The sequence below is a fragment of the Salvelinus alpinus genome, chromosome 11 (genome assembly GCF_045679555.1).
Source record: "Salvelinus alpinus chromosome 11, SLU_Salpinus.1, whole genome shotgun sequence".
NCBI lineage: Eukaryota > Metazoa > Chordata > Actinopteri > Salmoniformes > Salmonidae > Salvelinus > Salvelinus alpinus.
This window is the reverse complement of record NC_092096.1, coordinates 44,839,180-44,865,137: the sequence shown is the minus strand read 5'-3', so window position 1 is coordinate 44,865,137 and position 25,958 is coordinate 44,839,180. Positions and strand designations below refer to the sequence as shown.

The 25,958-nt window shown below is 42.6% G+C and overlaps 1 protein-coding gene across 3 annotated transcripts in view; it reads right to left on the bottom strand.

Annotated features, from left to right (window-relative positions):
• The window catches only part of LOC139534241 (Kv channel-interacting protein 4-like), a 251,439-nt gene that overhangs the window by 153,443 nt on the left and 72,038 nt on the right, over nt 1–25,958 (bottom strand). Inside the window, exon 1 of one of the 3 annotated variants that reach the window (XM_071333200.1) lies at nt 19,898–20,533. The exons of the other annotated variants lie outside the window; for them this stretch is intronic. Within the exon in view, the coding sequence (XP_071189301.1) occupies nt 19,898–20,120 (223 nt within the window). The 5' untranslated portion in view covers nt 20,121–20,533. Of the gene's footprint in view, nt 1–19,897; nt 20,534–25,958 lie in introns of those variants that run through there. 3 annotated transcript variants of the gene reach the window in all.

Sequence of the window (25,958 nt, the reverse complement as noted above, 5' to 3'; positions counted from 1 at the left end):
TGTAGTGTTTAGTGTCAGCACTATTTGTTATTTAGCTTCACGGTCGTCGTTTATTGTTTTTGTATTAGTTTCGTTTAGTGTTCTCTGTCTAGTAAAATCAAGATGAACACTAACTACACTGCGCTTTGGTCCTCTCCTTCTACCACCACAGACGAGCGTGACACCTGGCACCACTTGGCCAGGACTCTGACCTCCTCCCTATAGGCTGTCCATCGGGTGCACTTCAGGAGGCCACGCAGTACGCCTCCTCAGACTTTTGATGAAAGTTCGGCAGCCTCTGCCGTTCTTTCATGCAGCGTACCAGAGCAGTTCTTCCACTGTCGGAAGAAATGGAAATGCATATTAATATACACTGAACAAAAATATAAACGCAACATGTAAAGTGTTGGTCCCATGTTTCATGAGCTGAAATAAATAAAATCCAGGAAATGATCAATACGCACAAAAAGCTTATTTCTCTCAAATGTTGGGCACAAATGTGTTTATATCCCTGTTATTGAGCATTTCTCCTTTGCCAACATAATCCATCCACCTGACAGGTGTGGCATTTCAAGAAGCTGACTAAACAGCATGAGCATTACACAGATGCACCTTTTACAGAGGAAAATAAAAGGCCACTTTAAATATGCAGTTTTGTCACACAACATAATGCCATAGATGTCTTAAGTTCTGAGGGAGAGAGCAATTAGCACGCTGACTGCAGGAATGTCCACCAGAGCTGTTGCCAGAGAATTTAATGTAAATTGTTCTACCATAAGGTGCCTCCAACGTTGTTTTAGAGAATTTGGTAGTACGTCCAATACACAACTGCAGCCCACGTGTAACCATGTCAGCCCAGGACCTCCACATCCATGCTTCATGTCTTAAAGTAATGATGTACTGTCTTTTCTCTTTGCTTAATTGAGCTGTTCTTGACATAATATGGACTTGGTCTTTTACCAAATAGGGCCATCTTCTGTATACCTCCCCTACCTTGTCACAACACAACTGATTGGCTCAAACGCATTAAGAAGAAAATAAAATCCACAAATTAACTTTTAATAAGGCACACCTGTTAATTGAAATGGATTCCAGGTGACCACCTCATGAAGCTGGTTGAGAGAATGCCAAGAATGTGCAAAGCTGTCATCAAGGCAAAGGTTGGCTACTTTGAAGAATCTCAAATCTCAATTCTATTTTGATTTGTTTAACACTTTTTTTTGGATACTACATGATTCCATATGCGTTATTTCATAGTTTTGATGTCTTCACTATTATGTATTCACTTCTACAATGTAGAAAATAGTAAAAAATTAAGAAAAACCATTGAATGAGTAGGTGTGTCCAAACTTTTGACAGGTATTATATATATATATATACATAAAAAATAAATAAATTAGTATTTTACCCCCTTTTTCTCCCCAATTTTCGATCTTGTCTCATCGCTGCAACTCCCCAATGGGCTCAGAAGAGGCGAAGGTGGAGTCATGCGTCCTCCGCGCTCCTTAACACCCGCCAGCTTAACCCGAAAGCCAGCCGTACCAATGTGTCGGAGGAAACACTGTTCAAATGGCGACCGGGGTCAGCCCGCAAGCACCCGGCCCTCCACAAGGAGTCGCTAGAGCGCGATGAGCCAAGTACAGCCCCACCGGCCAAACCCTCCCCTAACCCGGACGACGGACCAATTGTGCACCTTCCTATGGGACTCCCGGCCACGGCCGGTTGTGGCACAGCCCAGGAATGAACCCGGGTCTGTAGTAACGCCTTAGACCGCTGCGCCACTCGGGAGGCCAAGGCACTAACATATCTAGATGAAGCATAGGTTGTAGACTATTGAATGCCTCTGGTTCACAAGACGAGAAGGCTTGGCCTAATACTGTAAATATCCTGGGGTATGACCGGGTATGGTAACTGCTGGTGGTGAAGGAGACCAAATTACAGAGGTCAAGAGGGAGTTTACCCAAAAGGTCTTTGTAGATGATCACACACAAATGTAGCTTTCTGTGCATATAAAGTGAGGTCCAACCCACCATTTGGTACAAGGTGCAATGGTAGGTGAGTGACTTGGCATTTGTTATAAAGCGCAAGGATGCATGATAAACAGAGACCAGTTTCTGTAAGACAGAGGAGGCTGCATGCATATACAACAAGTCACCATAATCAATTACAGAGAGAAAAGTGGCCTGAAAAAGCTTCTTTCTACCCATAACTGGGAAGCAAGCCTCATTACAAAAATACAAACCCAATTTCAATTTAAGCTTCCTCACAAGATTATTCATATGAACTTTAAAGGACAACTTGTCATCCAACCATATACCTAGGTATAAGGACAAGCCACCAGATGTGACAATGCTAACCTTTACCAGTGCGAGCTCTGGTAAAGGTCATGAATGTTGGTATTTTTTTTACATTCAAGACCAGTTTGAGACCATAAAGGGAGGCCTGCAGTGACTGAAAAGTAGTCTGGAGCTGTTCAACAGCCTGGACCAGAGAAGGAGCACATGAATATACAGTATGACTATCATCTGCATATAGATGCAACTCTGCTGGTTGCATATCATTTCCCAGGTCATTAATACAAATTGAGAACAACACAGGAACTAAAAGGGAAACCTGGGGGACACCTCTATTAATCTCACAAAAGCTAGACTTGTGATTGTCAGCATATTCACATTGTGTTCTGTCTGAAAGATAGTTCCTAAACAAATGTACTGCCCCTTCACTGAGACCAATGTTACTGAATCTAGCTAGCAACAATTCATGGTCAACTGAATAAAATGCTTTTGATAAATCGACAAACAGAGCAGCACAATGTTGCTTTTTATCAAGTGCATTTATGATGTCATTTCCCACAGCCAATTTCCCTCAGTTGTGGTGCTCTACCCCGATCTAAATACAGACTGAACCCTGCTCAGTATGTTCTATTCAATTATTATAAAACATTTTAACTGTGAGTTCACTAGGGATTCATAGACTTTGGCCAGGATAGGGAGTTTAGAGATAGGACGATAGTTATTAGCATCTGTGGGATCTCCAGCCTTTAGTAATTTGAGGACATAAGCTGATTTCCAAATGCCTTATTGCAATTATAAACTGGTTACCAACGTAATTAGAGCAGTAAAAATAAATGTTTTGTCATACATGTGGTATACGGTCTGATATACCACGGATGTCAGCCAATCAGCATTCATGGTATGAGCCACCCAGTTTATAATATGACATAAAAACACAGGGAAAAATGTATTTTGACTGCACTGAGCCTTTAAAGATTCCGCCTCAGAAAGGAACATCCAGATGTCATTCAACATGCAACACACATGCTGCCTCTATGGCAGTGTCCGTGGCATTCCACAGGGCATACGTTCAAAGGGCTGTTTCATTCTATCCATCTCTCCATTGCTCATTCATTTAACATCCTGGATATCGTCATTCATACACTACCTTACAAAAGTTTGGGGTCACTTGGAAATGTCCTTGTTTTTGAAAGAAAAGCACATTTTTTGTCCATTAAAATAACATCAAATTGATCAGAAATACAGTGTAGACCTTGTTAATGTTGTAAATGACTATTGTAGCTGGAAACGGCTGATTTTTAATGGAACATCTACATAGGAGTACAGAGGCCCATTATCAGCAACCATCACTCCTGTGTTCCAATGACACGTTGTTTTAGCTAATCCAATTTTATCATTTTAAAAGGCTAATTGATCATTATGTTAGCACAGCTGAAAACTGTTGTTCTGATTAAATAAGCAATAAAACTGGCCTTCTTGAGACTATTTGCATTCTAGGCAGAGTTGCAAAGAAAAAGCATTATCTCAGTCTGGCCAATAAAAATAAAAGATTAAGATGGGCAAAAGAACATAGACACTAGACAGAGTAACTGCCTAGAAGGCCAGCATCCCGGAGTCGCCTCTTCACTGTTGATGTTGAGACTGGTGTTTTGCGGGTACTATCTAATGAAGCTGCCAGTTGAGGACTTGTGAGGCATCTGTTTCTCAAACTAGACACTCTAATGTACTTGTCCTCTTGCTCAGTTGTGCACCGGGGCCTCCCACTCCTCTTTCTATTCTGGTTAGAGTCAGTTTGCGCTGTTCTGTGAAGGGAGCAGTACACAGCGTTGTACCAGATCTTCAGTTTCTTGGCAATTTCTCGCATGGAATAGCCTTCATTTCTCAGAACAAGAATAGACTGAAGAGTTTCAGAAGAAAGTTCTTTGTTTCTGGCCATTTTGGGCCTGTAATCGAACCCACAAATGCTGGTTTTACAAATGCAGTTTTATTGCTTCTTTAATCAGCACAACAGTTTTCAGCTGTGCTAACATAATTGCAAAAAAGGGTTTTCTAATGATCAATTAGTCTTTTAAGATTATAAACTTGGAATAGCTAACACAACGTGCCATTGAAACACAGGAGTGATGGTTGCTGATAATGGGCCTCTGTACTCCTATGTAGATATTCCATTAAAAATCTGCCGTTTCCAGCTACAATAGTCATTTACAACATTAACAATGTCAACACTGTATTTCTGATCAACTTGATGTTATTTTAAATGGACCAGAAAATGTGCTTTTCTTTCAAAAACAAGGACATTTCTGACCCCGAACTTTTGAACGGTAGTGTATTTTATGGCTTTTGAACAGGCTCACTCCATTACAGAATTCCATTTAGGGCCAATCTAAAAAGACTTGAAAGCATTTCCAAGAAATAGCTACATTAGATCATTGAAAAAGGATGTTGCTTTTTGCATTTTTCAAGTTCAGGCCAAACAAATGCAACATTAAAAATAAATCACAGAAATATTGCGGGACTATACACAACAAGTGCATCAATGAAGCATGTTGTGTTCATCTCATAGATACTTTGCATTCCCAGCATTGCATTGCAATTTCTTAGACTTTCACAGTACTGATACCCTATTCCTACCCAATCCAGCCTATACAACTCATAAAAATTCATTCATTCCATTATCTTGCAGACCCTTAATGGTTTTACTAAGTTCTTCCAGTTTCCAGGGAACTGTTCTGTTCGCTCTCCCATCAGGGTGTATTGATTCCCCTTTGTTGCAGGAAGAGCTGAGGCAAGACTTCAGCGCTAGTAATAGGGAGTTAACCATGCGTGGAGAGGACATTCTCTCACAAGCCGCCTGGCCAAGAGGGTTCATTTCTTGAACACTGACAAGACCAACAGAGAGAAAAGGACAGAGGTTGAAAGTAAGAGAACAAGAAAGAGTGGGAAGAAAAAAGTACATGATTGAGAGGAGACGTCAGAAGACCAGACAAAGAGGATTGAGAAGTGGGGAAGAGAAGTGGAGAGAATAAGCAACAGGGGAGCAAGAAATAGGGTTGGAGGGGAGATAGAGAACCAGAGAGTGAGTAAGCAACTGAGAGGGGGTACGGAGGAGGGTGGGAAGATCATTTTTTAATCTAAATTGAATCTAAGTTATGACTAATAATGACTTGAGGGAGCACCAAGACACTAAGAGGGAAGGCGCGGGGGTAATGGCACGAGTCGCTGAGGTGATAAAACACCAGGAACAAAGAACACAAATCAAGACCAAACAAATGAAGATCACCGTGTTGATGTAAAAGAGCAAAGCCTTCGCTGGCTATTCGATATCCTTCTGCTCCTTTAAGGACGACCCTGTCGCCTCTTAACATCATTATCTAATAATGAAGCAGGTCTATATAGCTGCTGGTTTTCAATTTGGCTCCACTGCTGCAGCAGCAACGCAAACCAGGCACTTGTGATCTGTGGGTCCCCATCCAATACACAGAGCGCTGTGCTCAACCGTGCCCTCCAACGATGCTGCTAAAAATACTCTGGCCATTCTTTCCAATGAAAGGGACTCTCATTTACAAACATTAAGTGCAAATGGGAAAACTGAGTACATTTGCTATATGGGTTAGATTGGAATGGCCTGCAGGCTAGGATCACTGGGTGCCGGAGGCCAATGCAAATGGCAGAAAAACATGACTTCTAGGGATCCACAGGGACCAGCGTGGACTCTCTGATTGTATTGCAGTCCCCACGGCTACCAAAAAACAACCTCAGCAAATGGAAACGTCACCCTGCCCTTTGCCTTTAATGAAAACATGTAAACATCGATTCTCCCGTTTCTAATCAATTCATGAATCTACAAACCAATAGGCAACCATAAGGTGTCTATCGTTCATAAGTTCTTACTTGATCAAACAGGTTTCGTATGACTGTAACTCATCTTAATGCTGCAGCCATACAACACAGACCATACTAATTTGTATAAAAATACAGTGCACGTATTCAATGAATGTAATATGCAAACATGAACAAAGGAGTAACTATAAACTGTGGTAACCGGGGGTGTGGGGGCGTACACACAATAATAACTGTAGTCCCTGGATACAGGGAGCTGTAATCACTTCTGCCCACCCTGAGGGTGACATTAATATGATAAGCTCATTATTATCTAATTACTTATTGCACGCCTAATTAATAACACGCTACTCAACCAACTCTCACTCTACGATGACTGCTAGCATGCTGAACCATGCGTATGTGAGCTTTGTGTTTGCACTGCAACGCACACGTGACTTCTTTTGGAGTGGGTGGACACAACCACACACCAAAAACAGATTGTAATCAAAGTACGAATAACAGGTGGTTGCATTAACTTCTGATTTATAACGGAGAGGAGGATTGCTTAAGCCAAGAAACATTACGTTTTTCACAGCCGTAATGAGTTTTGGGGTTTGAAACAAATGGGGGAAGGCAACCGAGTAGTCCAACGTTAGACGTGACATTTCGCGTGCCTCTCTTTTACATGCTGCCATGCCATCTTAAATCTTTTTTTTATTTTTTATTGTTCCACTATACATATACAGTTGAAGTCGGAAGTTTACATACACCTTAGCTAAATACATTTAAACTCAGTTTTTCACTATTCCTGACATTTAATCCTAGTAAAAATCCCCTGTTTTAGACCAGTTAGGATCACCACTTTATTTTAAGAATGTGAAATGTCAGAATAATAGTAGCGAGAATGATTTATTTCTGCTTTTATTTCTTTCATCACATTCCCAGTGGGTCAGAAGTTTACATACACTCAATTAGTATTTGGTAGAATTGCCTTTAAATTGTTTAACTTGGGTCAGACGTTTCAGGTTGCCTTCCACAAGCTTCCCACAATAAGGGGTGAATTTTGGCCCATTCCTCCTGACTGAGCTGGTGTAACTGAGTCAGGTTTGTAGGCCTCCTTGCTCGCACACGCTTTTTCAGTTCTGCCCACAAATCTCTATGGGATTGAAGTCAGGGCTTTGTGATGGCCACTCCAATACCTTGACTTTGTTGTCCTTAAGCCATTTTGCCACAACTTTGGAAGTATGCTTGGGGTCATTGTCCATTTGGAAGACCCATTTGCGACCAAGCTTTAACTTCCTGACTGATGTCATGAGATGTTGCTTCAATATATCCGCATCATTTTCTTTCCTCATGATGCCATCTATTTTGTGAAGTGCACCAGTTCCTAGTGCAGCAAAGCACCCCCACAAAATGATGCTGCCACCCCCGTGCTTGACGGTTGGGATGGTGTTCTTCAGCTTGCAAGCGCCCCCCTTTTTCCTTCAAACATAACGATGGTCATTATGGCCAAACAGTTATATTTTTGTTTCATCAGACGAGAGGACATTTCTCCAAAAAGTACGATCTTTGTCCCCATGTGCAGTTGCAAACCGTAGTCTGGATTATTTATGGCAGTTTTGGAGCAGTGGCTTCTTTCTTGCTGAGCAGCATTTCTCAGGTTATGTCGATATAGGACTCGTTTTATTGTGGATATAGATACTTTTGTACCTGTTGCCTCCAGCATCTTTACAAAGTCCTTTGCTGTTGTTTTGGGATTGATTTGCACATTCCGCACCAAAGTACGTTCATCTTTGGGAGACAGAACGCATCTCCTTCCTGAGCGGTATGACGGCTGCGTGGTGTTTATACTTGCATACTATTGTTTGTACAGACGAACGTGGTACCTTCAGGCGTTTGGAAATTGCTCCCAAGGATGAACCAGACTTGTGGAGATCTACAATTTTCTTTCTGAGGTCTTGGCTGATTTCTTTTGATTTTCCCATGATGTTAAGCAAAGAGGCACTGAGTTTGAAGGTAGGCCTTGAAATACATCCATAGGTACACCTCCAATTGACTCAAATGAGCCTATCAGAAGCTTCTAAAGCCATGACATCATTTTATGGAATTTTCCAAGCTGTTTAAAGGCACAGTCAACTTAGTGTATGTAAACTTCTGACCCACTGGAATTGTGATACAGTGAATTATAAGTGAAATAATCTGTCCGTAAACAACTGTTGGAAAAATTACTTGTGTCATGCACAAAGTAGATGTCCTAACCGACTTGCCAAAACTATAGTTTGTTAACAAGAAACTTGTGGAGTGGTCTCGAAACATGAAAAACAGCCCCAGACCATTATTTGTCCTCCACCAAACTTTACAGTTGGCATTATGCATTCGGGTTGGTAGTATTCTCCGGTCATCCGCCAAACCCAGATTAGTCCATCGGACTGACAGATGGTGATTCATCACTTCAGAGAACACGTTCACACTGCTCCAGAGTCCAATAGCGGCAAGCTTTACACAACACATGGTGATCTTATGCTTGTGTGCGGCTGCTCGGCCAAGGAAACCCATTTCATGAAGCTCCCGTCAAACAGTTTTTGTGCTGGCGTTGCTTCCAGAGGCAGTTTGGAACTCGGTAGGGAGTGTTTCAACCAAAGACAGACTATGTTACACGCTACGCACTTCAGCACTCCCGTTCTGTGAGCTTGTGTGGCCTACCACTTCGCGACTGAGACGTCTTTGCTCCTAGACATTTCCACTTCACAATAGCAGCAGCTCTAGCAGGGCAGAAATTTTACAAACTGAATTGTTGGAAAGGTGGCATCTTATGACGGTGCCACATTGAAAGTCACTGAGCTCTTTAGTAAGGCCATTCTACTGCTAATTTGTGTCAATAGAGAATGCATGGCTGTGTGCTCGATTGTATACACCTGTCAGCAACGTGTGTGGCTGAAATAGCTAAATCCACTAATTTGAAGGGGTGTCCACATACTTTTGTATATATAGTGTAGCTCTTACCTCTGATAGTGGTAATACAATTGTCCTACTTTACTTTCGACTGTCTGCAGCTAGGGGGTGTCTGAACATTTTCAGTCAGAATGAAATCTAGTTATGATGCGACCTGGACAGTGAAGCTGCTTTGGTATATTTTTGCCTCGGAATGTCTGAAGAACCATGTCGGCTCTATGGACCGCAATTTCAAGAACGTTAGGGCAAGAAAGTTTAACGAGAGAATAACATGCTGCAAGCAACAAAATATCCAATTGAGTCTTCATGGGCCGGTTTCCCTAAAATAGTAAGAATAGGCTTAATCTGAGTCCGGGAAAATTATGTTTTGCTATAAAATATGTATCACATCACATGAAAACCATTACTATAGATCTTGATTCTCTGCACAGACAGTAATATGTAGCCACAATTCATACACTGAACAGTGTCTTCGGAAAGTATTCATTTCCCTTGACTTTTTCCACATTTTGTTACGTTACAGCCTTATTTTAAAATGGATTATATAAAAATCATCAGCAATCTACACACAATACCCCATAAAGACAAAGCCAAAACAAATTTTTATAAATTTTTGCAAATGTGTTAAAAATAAAAAACAGAAATACCTTATTTACATAAGTATTCAGACCCTTTGCTATGAGATGCAAATTTGAGCTCAGGTGCATCCTGTTTCCATTGATCATTCTTGAGATGTTTCTACAACTTGATTGGAGTCCACCTGTGGTCATTTCAATTGATTGGACATGATTTGGAAAGGCACACACCTGTCTATATAAGGTCCCACAGTTGACAGTGCATGTCAGAGCAAAAACCAAGCCATGATGTTGAAGGAATTGTCCGTAGAGCTCCGAGACAGGATTGTGTCGAGGCACAGATCTCGGTAAGAGTACCAAAACAATGTGGCAGCATCGAAGCTCCCCAAGAACACAGTGGCCTACATCATTCTTAAATGGAAGAAGTTTGGAACCACCAAGACTCTTCCTAGAGCTGTCCACCCGGTCAAACTGAGCAATCGGGGGAGAAGGGCCTTGGTCAGGGAGGTGACCAACAACCCGATGTTCACTCTGACAGAGTTCCAGCGTTCCTCTGTGGAGATGGGAGGATTTTCCAGAAGGACAACTATCTCTGCAGCACTCCACCAGTCAGGCCTTTATAGTTGTGTGGTCAAACGAAAGCCAATCCTCAGTAAAAGGCACATGAAAGCCCGCTTGGAGTTTGACAAAAGGCACTTAAAGGATTCTCCGACCATGAGAAACAAGATTCTATGGTCTGATGAAACCAAGATTGAACTCTCCTGAATGCCAAGAGTCACACCTGAAGGAAACCTGGCACCATCCCTACAGTGAAGCATGGTTGTGGCAGCATCATGCTGTGGGGATGTTTTTCAGCGGCAGGTACTGGGAGACTAGTCAGGATCGAGAGAAAGATGAACGAAGCAAAGTACAGAGAGATCCTTGATGAAAACCTGCTCTAGAGAGCTCAGGACCTCAGACTGGGGGCGAAGGTTCACCTTCCAACAGGACAATGACCCTAAGCACACAGCCAAGACAACGGAGGAGTGGCTTCGGGACAAGTCTCTGAATGTCCTTGAGTGGCCCAGCCAGAGCCCGGACTAGAACTCGATCGAACATCTCTGGAAAGACCTGAAAATAGCTGTGCAGGGACACTCCACCTCCAACCTGACAGAGCTTGAGATGATCTGCAGAGAAGAATGGGAGAAACTCCCCAAATGCAGGTGTGCCAAGCTTATAGCCTCCTACCCAAGAAGACTTGAGGCTGTAATCGCTGCCAAAGGTGCTTCAACAAAGCACTGAGTAAAAGGTCTGAATACTTAGGTAAATGTAATATTATTATATATTTTTTTTAAACCTGTTTTTGCTTTGTCATTATGGGGTATTGTGTGTAGATTGATGAGGGGGAAAAACAATTGAATCCATTTTAGAATAAGGTTGTAATGTAACAAAATGTGGAAAAAGTCAAGGGGTCTAAATACTTTCGGGAATGCACTGTAGTGGGAGATGACAATACAATCATATTGTTACACAACAGCTACTTTATACTGTACAAGCAACAGTTCCAGAACACAATGGTCTTGTGTTAGGGTGCAGACTTACCAGGAGTCTATGAAAGGCATAACATCACAGACCAACACAGAACATATCCCTTGAGAAGTGGCAACAGCTCACCCCAAATTCTGCCACCACACACTCAAAAATTAATATACATACTAGGAAATGGACAGTCCTGGGAATGCACACAGAGGTGCACCTTTGCTCACATGTAAACACACACTGATGCACACTCAAACACAAAGATACACACAATCACCCCCAAACAGGCTGTACTTTGTAGCAGACATGAGCAGAAGAATCAGTATCAGCAATGTCCTAAGCTTTGGGCTGGATCCAACACTTGCAAATATCTCTCCCTACAAGCAACTTCCCGTGAACATGTCTTATGCTGAATTGACAGAATTTAGCTCCGAAAGCATATAGAACATCACTGATTGTCTTCATGGAGGCAACATGTCTCAACATTTCTCTCACTTTACAATACGGAAGAGTAAGGAGTGGAAATGTTAGTCTCGACAGAATTCAAATTGATTTGGTTAAATAAAATTACTTGAAATCAATGAAGGATCACAACCTCTTTCAACAGAATCCAGGGACCTGTACACCTCTTTAGAGAGACTAAAGTTACAGTCGGTCTAAGGAAACTTTCCCCAGATAACGGATCCAATAACAAACAACAAAACAGGAGGGAAATAGGCGTGAATGTTCTGGAATCAGCGCCAGGTATTTGAGCCTGTTCGGCTGAAAATGGATGATGCATTACAGGACCTGCCGCAGGTGACAGCTGAATGCTCAGGTCGGATGCTCGGGGGCCCATCCGACCGGAGAGGGGGAGGAAAAACCAAGGAAATATCTACCTCTGATCTGGAGCAAATGGAAGATTTACAGCACGCTGTCTGTAGCGCAGGGAGGGGCATCGGCTGCACAGAAGACAAAATGTACAGGAGAGACTTGGAACACTTGTGCAGAGAGTGTTGCCTCAAGGTCTGGGAGGGATATTGACAAGATAAAGGATTGGCTCTGAAATGAGGCCCGCTAAGGAGTAAACGCGTAAATCGTGCAGCTTTGGAGAACCTAAATGGACTTGATTGATACTTTGGTGAATAGTCTCTTTCTCTTCCTCTCTCCATCATAAACAATATATTCTAGAAGGCAGATGTGTAAGTGTTTCCCTCCGTGCTCACAACAGATAAATCGTTGCAGTTTCGTTTTATGGCCAGAGAACCTGTACAATTCAGATTTGTTTTCCCTCTGTTCTCTGAGGCTGAGCACTGCTGAAAAATTCAAGGACCCTGCTCTGCCAAGGTGTTAACATAGAACGTGTACCATGAATATAAATTCAACCGCAGTCCTACTGTAGCTATTGTAGTCGCCATAACCTTAAGGGTCGGATAGGTTTTGCCCACATTGAAACATGTAATGGTAATCTATCATTGTTCATCATTCACATGAATAAACCAGACCTCAACACTCATATGCTAGTTGCCAGTGAAATAAGCCAATTTATATAAGCCATTATATACAGTATGGTGCCATACTGCACTACATGCCTATGTATAGAGATATCATCTCAGTGACTGTAACATGTAACATGGACTGTGCCTTGAAAGTAAAGTGATCAAAAAAGCAATGGCGTTGAGCCTATTCTAGAACAATTAACTCGATTAAAATCATATGCGGTAATTTGCTTAATCTATCCTTCTACTACCTGATCATCACAGTGATGCGGTCATTGGTCTGGTCAAAACACTTATAGATGTCAATCACGTCAAGTCGTAAATCATTTGCCGCTGCTGATTTTGATTCAGCAATGGGTTGACTGAGGTAGAAATGCTTTTCTGGCTCCAAAGGTTGAATAATAATGGACTACTTCATACGTAGTTAACTGAGGTAGAAATGCTTTTTCAATGGTTGAATGATAGTGTACTACTTCATATGTTTGATGGCACTTCTTGTTGCGTCTCACCATCGTCTTGATTCACTGTTGGCTGCTGTACCCATCAGCAGATGTTTTCAGGCTAAATACAATGTCTTTACTTTCCATGACCACCAGCAGCAGCATTGGTGGTATACTATACAGTAAGTCACTCTTGAAGAAAAGGCATCTTCTAAAAGGGTCAGTGTACATTTAACATTATCCCATTACCAAAAAGCTAATATAAAATATCAACATCCCTGAGATTGAGTAGATTATGCTAAATAACTGATTAAAGATGTGGGACAAGATGTGGGCCTAGTTTGGTTACAACCCAACTGTAATATCTTATGTTTCACCGAGTCGTGGCTGAACGACGATACGATAATATACAGTTGGCTGGGTTTTCTGTGCATCGGCAGGACAGAACAGCTCCGTCTGGTAAAACAAGGGGTGTCTATTTGTCAATAACAACTGGTGCGCAATGTCTAATATTAAGGAAGTCTTGAGGTATTGCTCGCCTGATGTAGAGCACCTTATGATCATCCAGAAGTGGCGCTCCTAGTGGCCAGAGACTTTAATGCAGGCAAACTTAAATCAGTTTTACCTAATTTCTACCAGCACGTCACATGTGCAACCAGAGGGAAGAAAAGAGGGAAAAAAACTCTAGAACACCTTTACTCCACACACAGAGACGCATACAAAGCTTTCCCTCGCCCTCCATTTGGCAAATCTGACCACAATTCTATCCTCTTGATTCCTGCTTACAAGCAAAAACTAAAGCAGGAAGTACCAGTGACTCGCTCAATACGGAGGTGGTCAGATGACGCGGATGCTACCCTACAGGACTGTTTTGCTAGCACAGACTGGAATATGTTCCGAGATTCATCCAATGCCATTGAGGAGTATACCACCTCAGTCACCGGCTGCATCAATAAGCGCATCAACGACGTCGTCCCCACAGTGACCGTACGTACATATCCAAACCAGAAGACATGGATTACTGGCAACATCCGCATCGAGCTAAAGACCAGAGCTGCCGCTTTCAAGGAGCGAGACACTAATCTGGAAGCTTATAAAAAATCCTTCTATGCCCTCAGACGAACCATCAAACAAGCAAAGCTTAAATACAGGACTAAGATTGAATCCTACTAAACCGTCTCTGACGCTCGTCGGATGTGGCAGGGCTTGCAAACTATTACAGACTACAAAGGGAAACCCAGCCACAAGCTGCCCAGTGACGCAAGCCTACCAGACGAGCAAAATGCCTTTTATGATCGCTTCGAGACAAGCAACACTGAAGCATATATGAGAGCACCAGCTGTTCTGGATGACTGTGTAATCACGCTATCCATAGCCGATGTAAGCAAGACGTTTAAACAGGTCAACACTCACAAGGCCGCGGGGCCAGAAAGATTACCAGGATGAGTACTCAGGTCATGCGCGGACCAACAGGCAATTGTCTTCAACCTCTCCCTGACCGAGTCTGTAATACCTACATGTTTCAAGCAGACCACCATAGTCCCTGTACCCAAGAAAGCAAAGGTAACCTGCCTAAATGACTACCGCCCCAAAGCACTCACGTCGGTAGCCATGAAGTGCTTTGAAAGGCTGGTCATAGCTCACATCAACACCATCATCCCGGAAACCCTAGACCTACTCCAATTCGCATACCGCCCCAACAGATCCACAGATGACGCAATCTCAATTCCACTCCACACTGCCCTTTCCCACCTGGACAAAAGAAACACCTATGCGAGAATGATATTCATTGACTACAGCTCAGCGTTCAACACCATAGTGCCCACAAAGCTCATCACTAAGCTAAGGACACTGGGACTAAACACATCCCTCTGCAACTGGATCGTGGACTTCCTGACGGGCTGCCCCCAGGTGGTAAGGGTAGGCAACAACACATCTGCCACGCTGATCCTCAACACGGGGGCCCCTCAGGGGTGCGCGCTCAGTCCCCTCCTGTACTCCCTGTTCATCCAAGCACGGCTCCAACACCATCATTAAGTTTGCTGACAACACAACAGTGGTAGCCCTGATCACCAACAACGATGAGACAGCCTATAGGGAGGAGGTCTGAGACCCGGCAGTGTGGTGCCAGGACAACAACCTCTCCTCAACATGAGCAAGACGAACAAGCTGATCGTGGACTACAGGAAAAGGAGGGCTGAACACTCCCCCATTCACATCGACAGGACAGTAGTGGAGCAGGTCGAGAGTTCCAAGCTCATTGGTGTCCACATCACCAACAAACTATCATGGTCCAAACAGGGCACAACACCTTTTCCCCCTCAGGAGACTGAAAATATTTGGCATGGGTCCACAGATCCTCAAAAAGTTCTATAGCTGCACCATCGAGAGCATCCTGATCGGTTGTATCACCACCTGGTACGGCAACTGCTCGGCATCCGACAGCAAGATGCTATAGAGGGTAGTGCATACGACCCAGTACATCACTGGGGCCAAGCTTCCTGCCATACAGGACCTATATACTAGGCGGTGTCAGAGGAAGGCACAAAAAATTGTCAGACTCCAGTCATAGACCGTTCTCCCTGCTACCACAAGGCAAGCGGTACCGGAGCGTAAAATCTAGGTCCAAAAGGCCTCTTAAAGGTTTCTAACCCTAAGCTATAAGACTGCTGAACAATTAATCAAATAGCCACCCAGACTATTCACATTGACCCCCTTTGTTTTTACACTGCTGCTACTCGCTGTTTATTATCTATGCATAGTCACTTTACCCCTACCTACATGTACAAATTACCTCGACTAACCTGTACCCCCGCACATTGACCTGGTACCGGTACCCCCTATATATCGCCTCCTTATTGTTATATTATTATGTTACTTTTTATTACATTTTTTACTTTGGTTTATTTAGTAAATATTTTCTTAACTCTATTTCTTGAACTGCATTGTTGATTAAGGGCTTGTAAGTAAGCATTTCACGGTAAGGTCTACACCTGTTGTATTCGGCGCCTGTGACAAATAAAATTTGATTTGAACCTGTCTACACCAAATGTGCAAATAACTGCCAGATAGTCATTTTCCATCATTTGCATTTTATTATTGTAGATAAAGCACCACACCTCCATACCAATCCATAGGGCTTCTTACAAATCAATACTAGTATTGATCAAACGTATCATACTGGCACTTGACATACTCCATTTAATTATGTGAACACTTTGCGGTGTCAGAATCCCCCTTTTAATGCAACCAATGGGGATTGGAGGTTCAGAGAGAGGCAATGCACACTTAAAACATCTGTACTGGATTTAAGATGTTAATAACAACATTTTGGTTTGCTGGAGTCAGTGAGCTTACAGGAATTGGGCTTCCTCCAACGGGAATTAAAGCTGCTCGATTTATCCATAGCTATTCATAATTAATAAGTGAGGCGTTATCTGTCAATAGAGGGAGTATTGCCAGAAAAGACTAACTACACTATAAGCAGATTGAGCTTTACTTTTAGAAAGGCCTGTTTTACTGGTATATCCACACACCTGAAATAAGTCAACCTTTATCAGGTTTCAAAACACAAATGACGGCCAAAAATGTATTTCATTAAGGCCTATATTATCCACCAATTTGTAAAATGAAAGGCCAGAACAATGCTACTATGAGCAAATAACATCTATGCTTCAATGAATAGGAGGAAACGTGATCTGATGGGGAGACAAGGGGGAACGACAATCACCTGTTGGTATGGAAACAAATATGCGCTTGGAGGAGAGGAGATGATCCTCTCTCTACGCTTCATACCTCCCATGGTGACTGACCACATCATTGAGTGGTGTAATTGAGTGGAAAATACCATGCTACACCCTGCCCGTCGGTGGAGCACACTTTTGACATCTCGCTGCGAGGCTGCCCATTGGTGGAGAACACCTATCATGACATCTCCCCAAGATCAGCAAGGACGCGCCGGAGCACTCGTTGTTGTTGACCAAGTTGACCATGGCCGCAACCAGATGTTTGTAGCCAACCAAATCCAGTCATGTACTGAACCGCTAACCTCCCCAATGCTGACATGTCCTCTACATGTATTAATGTATTATATGTTATATATATTCCTGAGCATTTGCAATGAGTATGGAGCAGCTATTCATTAATGTACATGCAGTTCTAATTAGCACTTCAGAAGGTGCACATTTGCCTCTGTAGGTCATTAGCATTTTAATTTAGCACCTCTTCAAGGCTTAGGAGGTCCTCATACACTAGTAGTACACGGTATACCGAAACTTCGGTACTTTCTCGATACAAAAAAAGAAGATTCGGAACGACTTTTCTTGTAATGTTCGGTACTTTTGTCTCACGTGATTGAGAGGATCAAGTCTGTATATCAGACCATCCCCTTTATAGCATGAAGAGCAGAGTGCCTGCTCCACCTACTCATTCCTTCCTAGAGCTGTCTGGGCTGCATTGTTAGCTCCCAACTTGAATAATCTTGAAATATTAAAACTGTTCATTACTGTTCGCAAAACAATGTCAATGCAGGCTAGCACACTTTTACAATGTAAGATGATACCGGTAGCTTCCAGCTTTAATAGTAGGCTAACTTTTCAGATGAAGCAACATCAATTCACTACCTTAGTACTTTGTTTGTGATAATATACTAACCATAACACAAAATATGCTGATTTCAAAGCTGTTTGTCATCAAAAACTTTATTAATTCACTTTGTCTCCCTCGCCACCAAATACTAATTCACTTCTTTGTCTCACTCGCTTCCCGTCTGATTTCCACTAGATTCCATAGCTACAGAGTCTGATTCCACAGCCACATTCAGCCTTGCTAATGATGTCATTACTTTCTTAAATATACAGCACACACTTTTATAAAATAGGAGATCGCTTCTTCAACACAATTGCTGTTGATCAGAACAATACAATTATGTTCTACTAGCAGTTGCCAATAAAATAAGTCTTGAATGGAAGGGATTGTTTGACATCAGTAGCCCCATTAAATCAGGTAAAACAAGCTCAATAACTCAATGCATGCACACACTCCTATTGAATAATATGCATTCACCTCTATTATGAATAGACCCAGTTTATCAATAGAGATTTACCATTCAAATAAATTATAACCATGATGTTGTTTTGTAGTTAGATTGGTCAAATTGTCAAATTGATTTTATGATTGAATAATTGATTCATTCAACAATTGAACAGAGCAGTAGCTGAGTACCTGTCTGGATCAAGTGCCATTCTGTGACCTTGGCTAATACACCTTTCTTTTTGTTGTGGTATCGTTTTTGAATCGAGTTTCGTGACGGTATCGTGATACTAAACCTGGTATCGTAGTCAAACTTCTATCGTACACGTCGCGACTGGCGAGACAAGGAACCTCTGTGAGGCAGCCAAATGAATGTACTAAAAAGACAGGGATATTATGTATCCTAGCCCAGAGAGACCATAGAGAGTTGACAATGTACTCCGGTCATTACAAAAGCCAGTGTCTTCATAATACATGAAAATCAACTGAATGAATGAGAGGTATAAACAAACACACCATTTCATGAATAATGTATCCAAGCACATTCTATGAATACTGTATGCTTACAGTATCTATAGATCATGTTATATCCACATGCTACTATCGGTAACCTTTATTCTGAATGTAACTCGTCACATCTTAATCCGCTGTAATCCAATATAATCCAATGTCATCTCTTTAAATCTCATTGGTTCACCATCAGTCCAATCACCAAAGCTCAGACGTGAGAGTTACGGTAGTACTGAAGTTACAATCAATCTGTTAATATAGTCACAGTTTTACAAATCACACCTAACTCATGCGAACAAGGAAGTTACTCTGGGAATTATTTTCCTGATGCAGTATGGCTGTATAATTTACCTGTCGAGGTTCGCTGAGGAGCCAGCAAACACATTGACCAAGGTCACTTTGCAACTTGATTAATATATTCATGAGAATTAAACTTCAGTCACTTTTAATGACCAAGAATACGCTTCACCCATGAACAAACTCTGTGGCTCATACACTGGAACAAACAGCATGACACATTCATTAAAGTAGCATAACATATAGGCTACTGCATATAAAGTCAAACGCTCTAAGTGTTCAATAAATCAATTACAGCCAGGTATGACAGAAGGCTGTGTTGTCACAGCCGTAACGATGCACAGATTTATCTGTAACAAAACAATCAAATGCAACATAATTGGGCTTCTTTGACGAAGCTGTGTAAAGGGTCCTCAATGACTAACGTCCCATTTGTGCGGTGCAGCTCAGGCATGCTGGAAGGGTTGTACACTACTAGCGATGAGTGGCATATTTTCAGGCACCTGTCCAAGGCGACGAGATAAAGACTCTTTCAGTCCCTTCCAACCTCCTCCTCGCCCTCTTTCTGTCTTCAGCTCTATTGCTCTCTTTTCTGCTCTCTTTCTCTCTGATACACACAAACACCCAATGATCTGGAACATGTAATAAGCAAACGTCAACTCTGGTATTTTTCACTGTAACTTGACCCAGAGTCATACTTGTATACATCAGCTAGACACCACAAGGAATGGCAAGAAATAAAATGCCTGATAGCTCTGAAAGTGGCAGTTTTATGCGTCTGTGGAAGCTTGGCTCTGCTTTGCACCTTGAAGCAAGTGACCATAAATGAGCACATTTAGAAGCAGCTTCCAAGAATACAGCAACCAACGTCACATCCAAGATTACCACAACCGTTCGGCTACATCCCTCCTCAGCAGGACTAAGAAAGCAGTGGAAAGTTAGTGTTCACACAACACCCAGTAGAAGAGAAGTGATGGCACAAAGCCCCTTAGAAACTTTACCTGCATGGAGCGTGCCCGTGATGAGTCTATACAGGTACTGGGCGAATTTAAACATTTCCCTCTTGCACCTCTTCCTGCAGCTGCTCATGTTTGCTTCAGGGGTCAAGGGTGAGCGGCACGAGGGGAATGGGGACTCCTTTTCAGCGTGTAATCCTCTTGGTCCTCTCTTGGTCCTCCCTCTAGGCTTTTGAGTGAAACAGTGACTTTCCTCTCCTCTTGTCATCCAGTCCACTCCACTCCTCTGTCCGGCTACGTTCCCCGGCTTGCCCCTCGTGTGTGTGTGTGTGAGAGAGTGGCGGCCGCGGTAGGCTCATGTGTGTGTGGAAAGCACTGGGGGGCTCTTCTTAATGTGACAAATCTCTCAGGGCTTCTCTGGCGCCTCCGGGGGCTGGCAGCGCAGCGAGCGCTCTGTCAGGGTCAGTTTACCTCTTGGTCCCCACAGGGCTGCTCTGTATTTATTGTCCTCTCTCTTTTTCTCTGCAGTGTCTCTTTCCTCTTTGTCCTTCTCACTGAAGCTTCTCTTTTACAACTGAGGATATTCTCTCTCCACCCCTCTCTCCAGCTGTGTCTGTACAGTAGCTCTCCACCTCTTACTTTGTTTGTGTAGTAGCTCTCCACCTCTCTCTGCCTCTCTTGCTCCAGTACTACGCTGGATGATCACTCTACTCAGCACCATCTGTGGATGTTTTGCCCTCGCCAAGGGGGGAGGGGCTTGTTTGGCCCTAGGGAGGAGAGAGGAGGAGGAGAGAGAAGGGGAGGTGGGGAAAGTAGTAGTGGGAAAGTGTCTACCTCAATGAATCAGCAATGACAGAACAGCAGATTACGGGCCTGTCATATCACGCCGCAATGCACTATAACCAGAGATGGACGGTGTTAATTGAATGGAATCTGTTTCCCAGGAGAGTCAGAGAGAGGGGAGAAACAAAGAGCTCACGAGAGAGAGATAAGGGGGATATGTAGGGATGGATTGAGGTACATAGGGCAGAGAGAAAGAGACCGGATGGGTGGGTGGGGGGCAGAGAGAGAGACACGAGTGAAAGAGAGAGCGCGAGGAAGAGAGAGAGTGCGAGGAAGAGAGAGAGCGTGAGGGAGGGCGAGAGAGATAAAGGGAGGGTGAGAGAGGGAGGGGAGGGTGAAGATATACAGTACCAATCAAAAGTTTGGACACACCTACTCATTCAAGGGTTTTTCTTTATGTTGACTATTTTCTAAATTGTAGAATAATAGTGAAGACATCAAAACTATAAAATAACACATATGGAATCATGTAGTAACCAAAAAAGTGTTAAACAAATCCAAATATATTTTACATTCTTCAAAGTAGCCACCCTTTTCCTTGATGACAGCTTTGCACACTCTTGGCATTCTCTCAACCAGCTTCACCTGGAATGCTTTTCCAACAATTTTGAAGGAGTTCCCACATATGCTAAGCACTTGTTGGCTGTTTTTACTTCATTCTGCGATCCAACTCATCCCAAACCATCTCGACTGGGTTGTGGTCAGGTGATTGTGGAGGCCAGGTCATCTGATGCAGCACTCCATCACTCTCCTTCTTGGTCAAATAGCCCTTACACAGCCTGGAGGTGTGTTGGGTCATTGTCCTGTTGAAAAACATAAATGAATGAATGAAATGAAAAACAAATTATAGTCCCACTAAGCGCAAACCAGATGGGATGGCGTATCGTTGCAGAATGCTATGGTAGCCATGCTGGTTAAGTATGCTTTAAATTCTAAATAAATTACTGACAGTGTCACAAGCAAAGCACCCCCACACCATCGCACCACCTCCTCCATGCTTCACGGCGGGATCCACACATGTGGAGATCATCCATTCACCTACTCTGCGTCTCACAAAGACACGGCAGTTGGAACCAAAAACCTCTGATTTCCACCGGTCTAATGTCCATTGCTCGTGTGTCTTGGCCAAGCAAATCTCTTCTTCTTATTGTTGTCCTTTAGTAGTGGTGTCTTTGCAGTAATTTGACTATGAAGGCCTGATTCACGCAGTCTCCTCTGAACAGTTGATGTTGAAATGTGTCTGTTACTTGAACTCTGTGAAGAATTTATTTGGGCTGGTAACTCTAATGAACTTATCCTCTATAGCAGAGGTAACTCTGTGTCTTCCTTCCTGTGGCGGTCCTCATGAGAGACAGTTTCATCATTGGTCTTGATGGTTTTTGCGACTGCACTTGAAGAAACATTCATAGTTCATGAAATCTTCCGGATTGACTGACTTCTCTTTGCTATTTTGAGCTGTTCTTGCCATAATATGGACTTGGTCTTTTACCAAATAGGGCTATCATCTGTATACCACCCCTACCTTGTCACAACACAACTGATTGGCTCAAATGCATTAAGAAGGAAAGAAATTCCACAAATGAACTTTAACAAGGCACACCTGTTAATTGAAATCATTCCAGGTGACTACCTCATGAAGCTGGTTGAGAGAATTTCAACAGTGTGCAAAGCTGTCATCAAGGCAAAGGGTGGCTACTTTGAAGAATCTCTAATATAAAATATATTTTGATTTGTTTAACACTTTTTTGGTTACTACATGATTCCATATGTGTTATTTCCTTAGTTTTGATGTCTTCACTATTATTCTATAATGTAGAAAATAGTCCAAATAAAGAAAAACCCTTGAATGAGTAGGTGTATCCTAACTTTTTACTGGTAGTGTAGGTACAGAAGCCAAGGTGAGAGTGAGAAAATGAGACGGAAAGAGAGAGGAGGAATATTGAGTGAGGATCAGAGAGTGATATGAGGAGAGGTTGGGAGAAGCTGGTTAACAGGGGGAGCCAGGGAAGGGGCTTCCTGCATGTCGCTGGAACCCAATTTAAAGGTAATAACAGCCAGGGAGCCAAAGTTATCTCATCTGGCTTGATAATGACTGATGGGCTGCGCCCATCATATTTTAGTCGCTCAAAATAGCGCCGGCACTCAGGTTCTGATGACATCACCACCAACTGACCAGGACGAGCACATCAACGTCGCCCACTAATTAGCCTTTACCTCAATTACGCACATCGATCAATGCCAATGTTTTCCCCAGTCAAAAGAGACAGTCATTAACTCAAACCCCATCAACTCCTTAATCAATTATCTCACATGCCCCGCTATCAATTGAAAAAAACGACCCTTTTCAGTGATATTATTTCAAGGCTGTCAAATGGGTAGTCTGGGTGCTGTGAGGCCTAGGATTCACCATGTGTCTGACTAACATTGGGGAGGCTTGAGCATTCAGGTATGAAATGAGGTGGCTGAAATCTACTGTGAAATGAGGGTAGAGTTCCACAGGTCATTCCGTGCACACAGAACAGGAAGGCCTATTTTGGGAATGTCGCTCCGAGTGGAGAGCTCTTTTTCCGCAAGTGCCATTGTCACCTCTGAGGATTCCGACCTCTCTGCTCTCGCCGGCGCGTGACTCTGAAGTACATTATTTTAGGACAGAGATGAGGAGCACAGGGACTGTTTCCACGTAGAAAAGTGTTTTTGAACAAATTAGAGTCATCCTATCTGTCAATTCCTAAAGCTGTGGATTAAATTCACACCGTCGGTCAAAGCTCCCAAAAAATGTACCCAGTAAAAACAACATTAATGCAAAATGAAAATATCACATTATGTCATAATGAAGGACAACTCTAGCATGTCTAATAAACATTTAATCACCACTGACCACTGACCAAATGCAGTGTTAGAAAGAAATAAGGCTATATATCAACTTACCATGTCAGCTCATTGTCTTTTTTTTTACAAGAAAATTGAAAGTAAACAAACTACATTGGAGTCCAGATCTGGACTAGAACACCAACATCAACTTAAACCTCTCAGCAAAAGTCTCAGTGAAAAATAAAAACAACACCCTTCCTATGTGCCTGCTGCTTCACCCTCTCAAGAGTCCACGTCGAATGAGCCAGCCAATACCTGAAGGTGTGCAGCCCTAATCAAGCGCATTCAATAGCAGGCATTTCAATCAGCGAGGTCCGAAAAGGTACATGGAGAGAGAGAAAGTGGGAAGGAAGGTGTCCTCTATTTTTCCTCTCAGAGTGCACCATTTTCTCCAAGGGAGAATTTGGGTTGAGAATATGTGCAGCTCGGTCACCTCTCACCCACCGCCTGGTTTCCAATTCCAGCTGTGTTTCTGATAAACATAAAGGGCCTATTAAACGTTTACAGCAAATTCCCTTGCAGTTGTGATTCACTGAAGTTCTGCTGGAGTATTTTAAGGACAGGCCATTTTTGTGGATGCACTGCTTTCTGGGATGCTTCAAGTGACATGAGGACAATTGAGTTCTCTGGTCTATCTCTGACAATACAGACTGAGATAGTCAGTGGTTCCCTTCACACAAACCTGAGCCAATCTGAACCACTGGCAAAATAATAATACCAACTAGTGTACACAATATTGTTTGCGTGCAGCATTATAGTAACAGCAATCTCTCATCTTTGACCAGACATGCAAGTAACTTTTTATAGATCATTAAATTAGGATCTTCTGTTCCTCGAAATACACACATAATGTATACGATCCATGACCATCACATTCCAAGCCCATATACGTACAGTCAGGACACCCTCAAGACCAGTCATGTTTGCCTTCATGGAAATTGCCATGACGACAACCGTGCTGATAGCTCACATCGTTACAGGAGCAGTGTGGAGCCTGCCTTCTTGGAAGCCCTGCTGACGTCATGGGATGTTAACAGTCAGGATAGATGATGTAATAGACAGCTTCTGTTTTGGTACTGGTATTCCAAAAAGAATAATATATGTAAGAACACAACCTCAACAAAAAAAACACATAAAATTTAGGGAATTTTGAGATTCTGTGACGAGACATGGTGCAATGATGAATGATATTGTATGAAATAGGCTAATACTGTATTGTCTCTTGCTAAGTTCTGCCAGATACCGAACCTCTTACTGTCAGTCTAACAGCAACAAACGGTGAGCAGACATTGCCTTATTTCACACACACACACACACACACACACACACACACACACACACACACACACACACACACACACACACACACACACACACACACACACACACACACACACACACACACACACACACACACTTTCCTTCCCAATACCCTTGAATCCATTGGAGGTGTCTGAAGCACAACCTGGTTTCAACCACCTTCAGCAGAGATAGGAAACCAGAACCTGCTGGGCTGTGGACCTGGTGGTGCCTGCTGCTGAAATATCAACACCCTGACCTTGGCACCTGCAACCTCACAGACTGACCCTACAGGTTTTAAACAAGGCCAAGGGAATACTAACCATCACTGGCTGCTGAAGGGAAGGAGGAGGATGATGAGGATAGAGGTGAAGAGAAAAGAGAGAGTGAAGGAGAGAGAACTACAAACAAAGCAAAGAGAAAAATTACTTTCCAATGCATTACAAAAAATACAAACATTCAAAAACTTTACGTGTGGCCTACGGTCGCTATATGTGAAGCACTGACTCTGGATCACATATAGCCTACCACTGCAGCATGGGTTCGAGTCCGGCCCACTGCTATTTCAGCAAAAAAAACTATTTCCCACCGTCTCTCTTCTATCCAGTAAAGGATAAAATGACATAAAATATACCTTAAAAGAAATAAAAATATACAGTAACAGTCAAAAGTTCAAGCACACCTGCTTAATCAAGGGTATTCTTTATTTGTACTATTTTCTACATTATAGAATAATAGTGAAGACATCAAAACTATGAAATAACACATATGGAATCATGTAGTAACCTAAAAAGTGTTAAAAAAATCTAAATATATTTTATATGAGTTTCTTCAAAGTAGCCACCCTTTGCACACTCTTGGCATTCTCTCAACCAGCTTCATGAGGTAGTCACCTGGAATGCATTTCAATTAACAGGTGTGCCTTATTAAAAGTTAATTTGTGGAATTTCTTTCCTTCTTAATGCGTTTGAGCCAATCAGTTGGGTTGTGACAAGGTAGGGGTGGTATACAGAAGATAGCCCTATTTGGTAAAAGACCAAGTCCATATCATCGCAAGAACAGCTCAAATAAGCAAAGATAAATAACAGTCCAC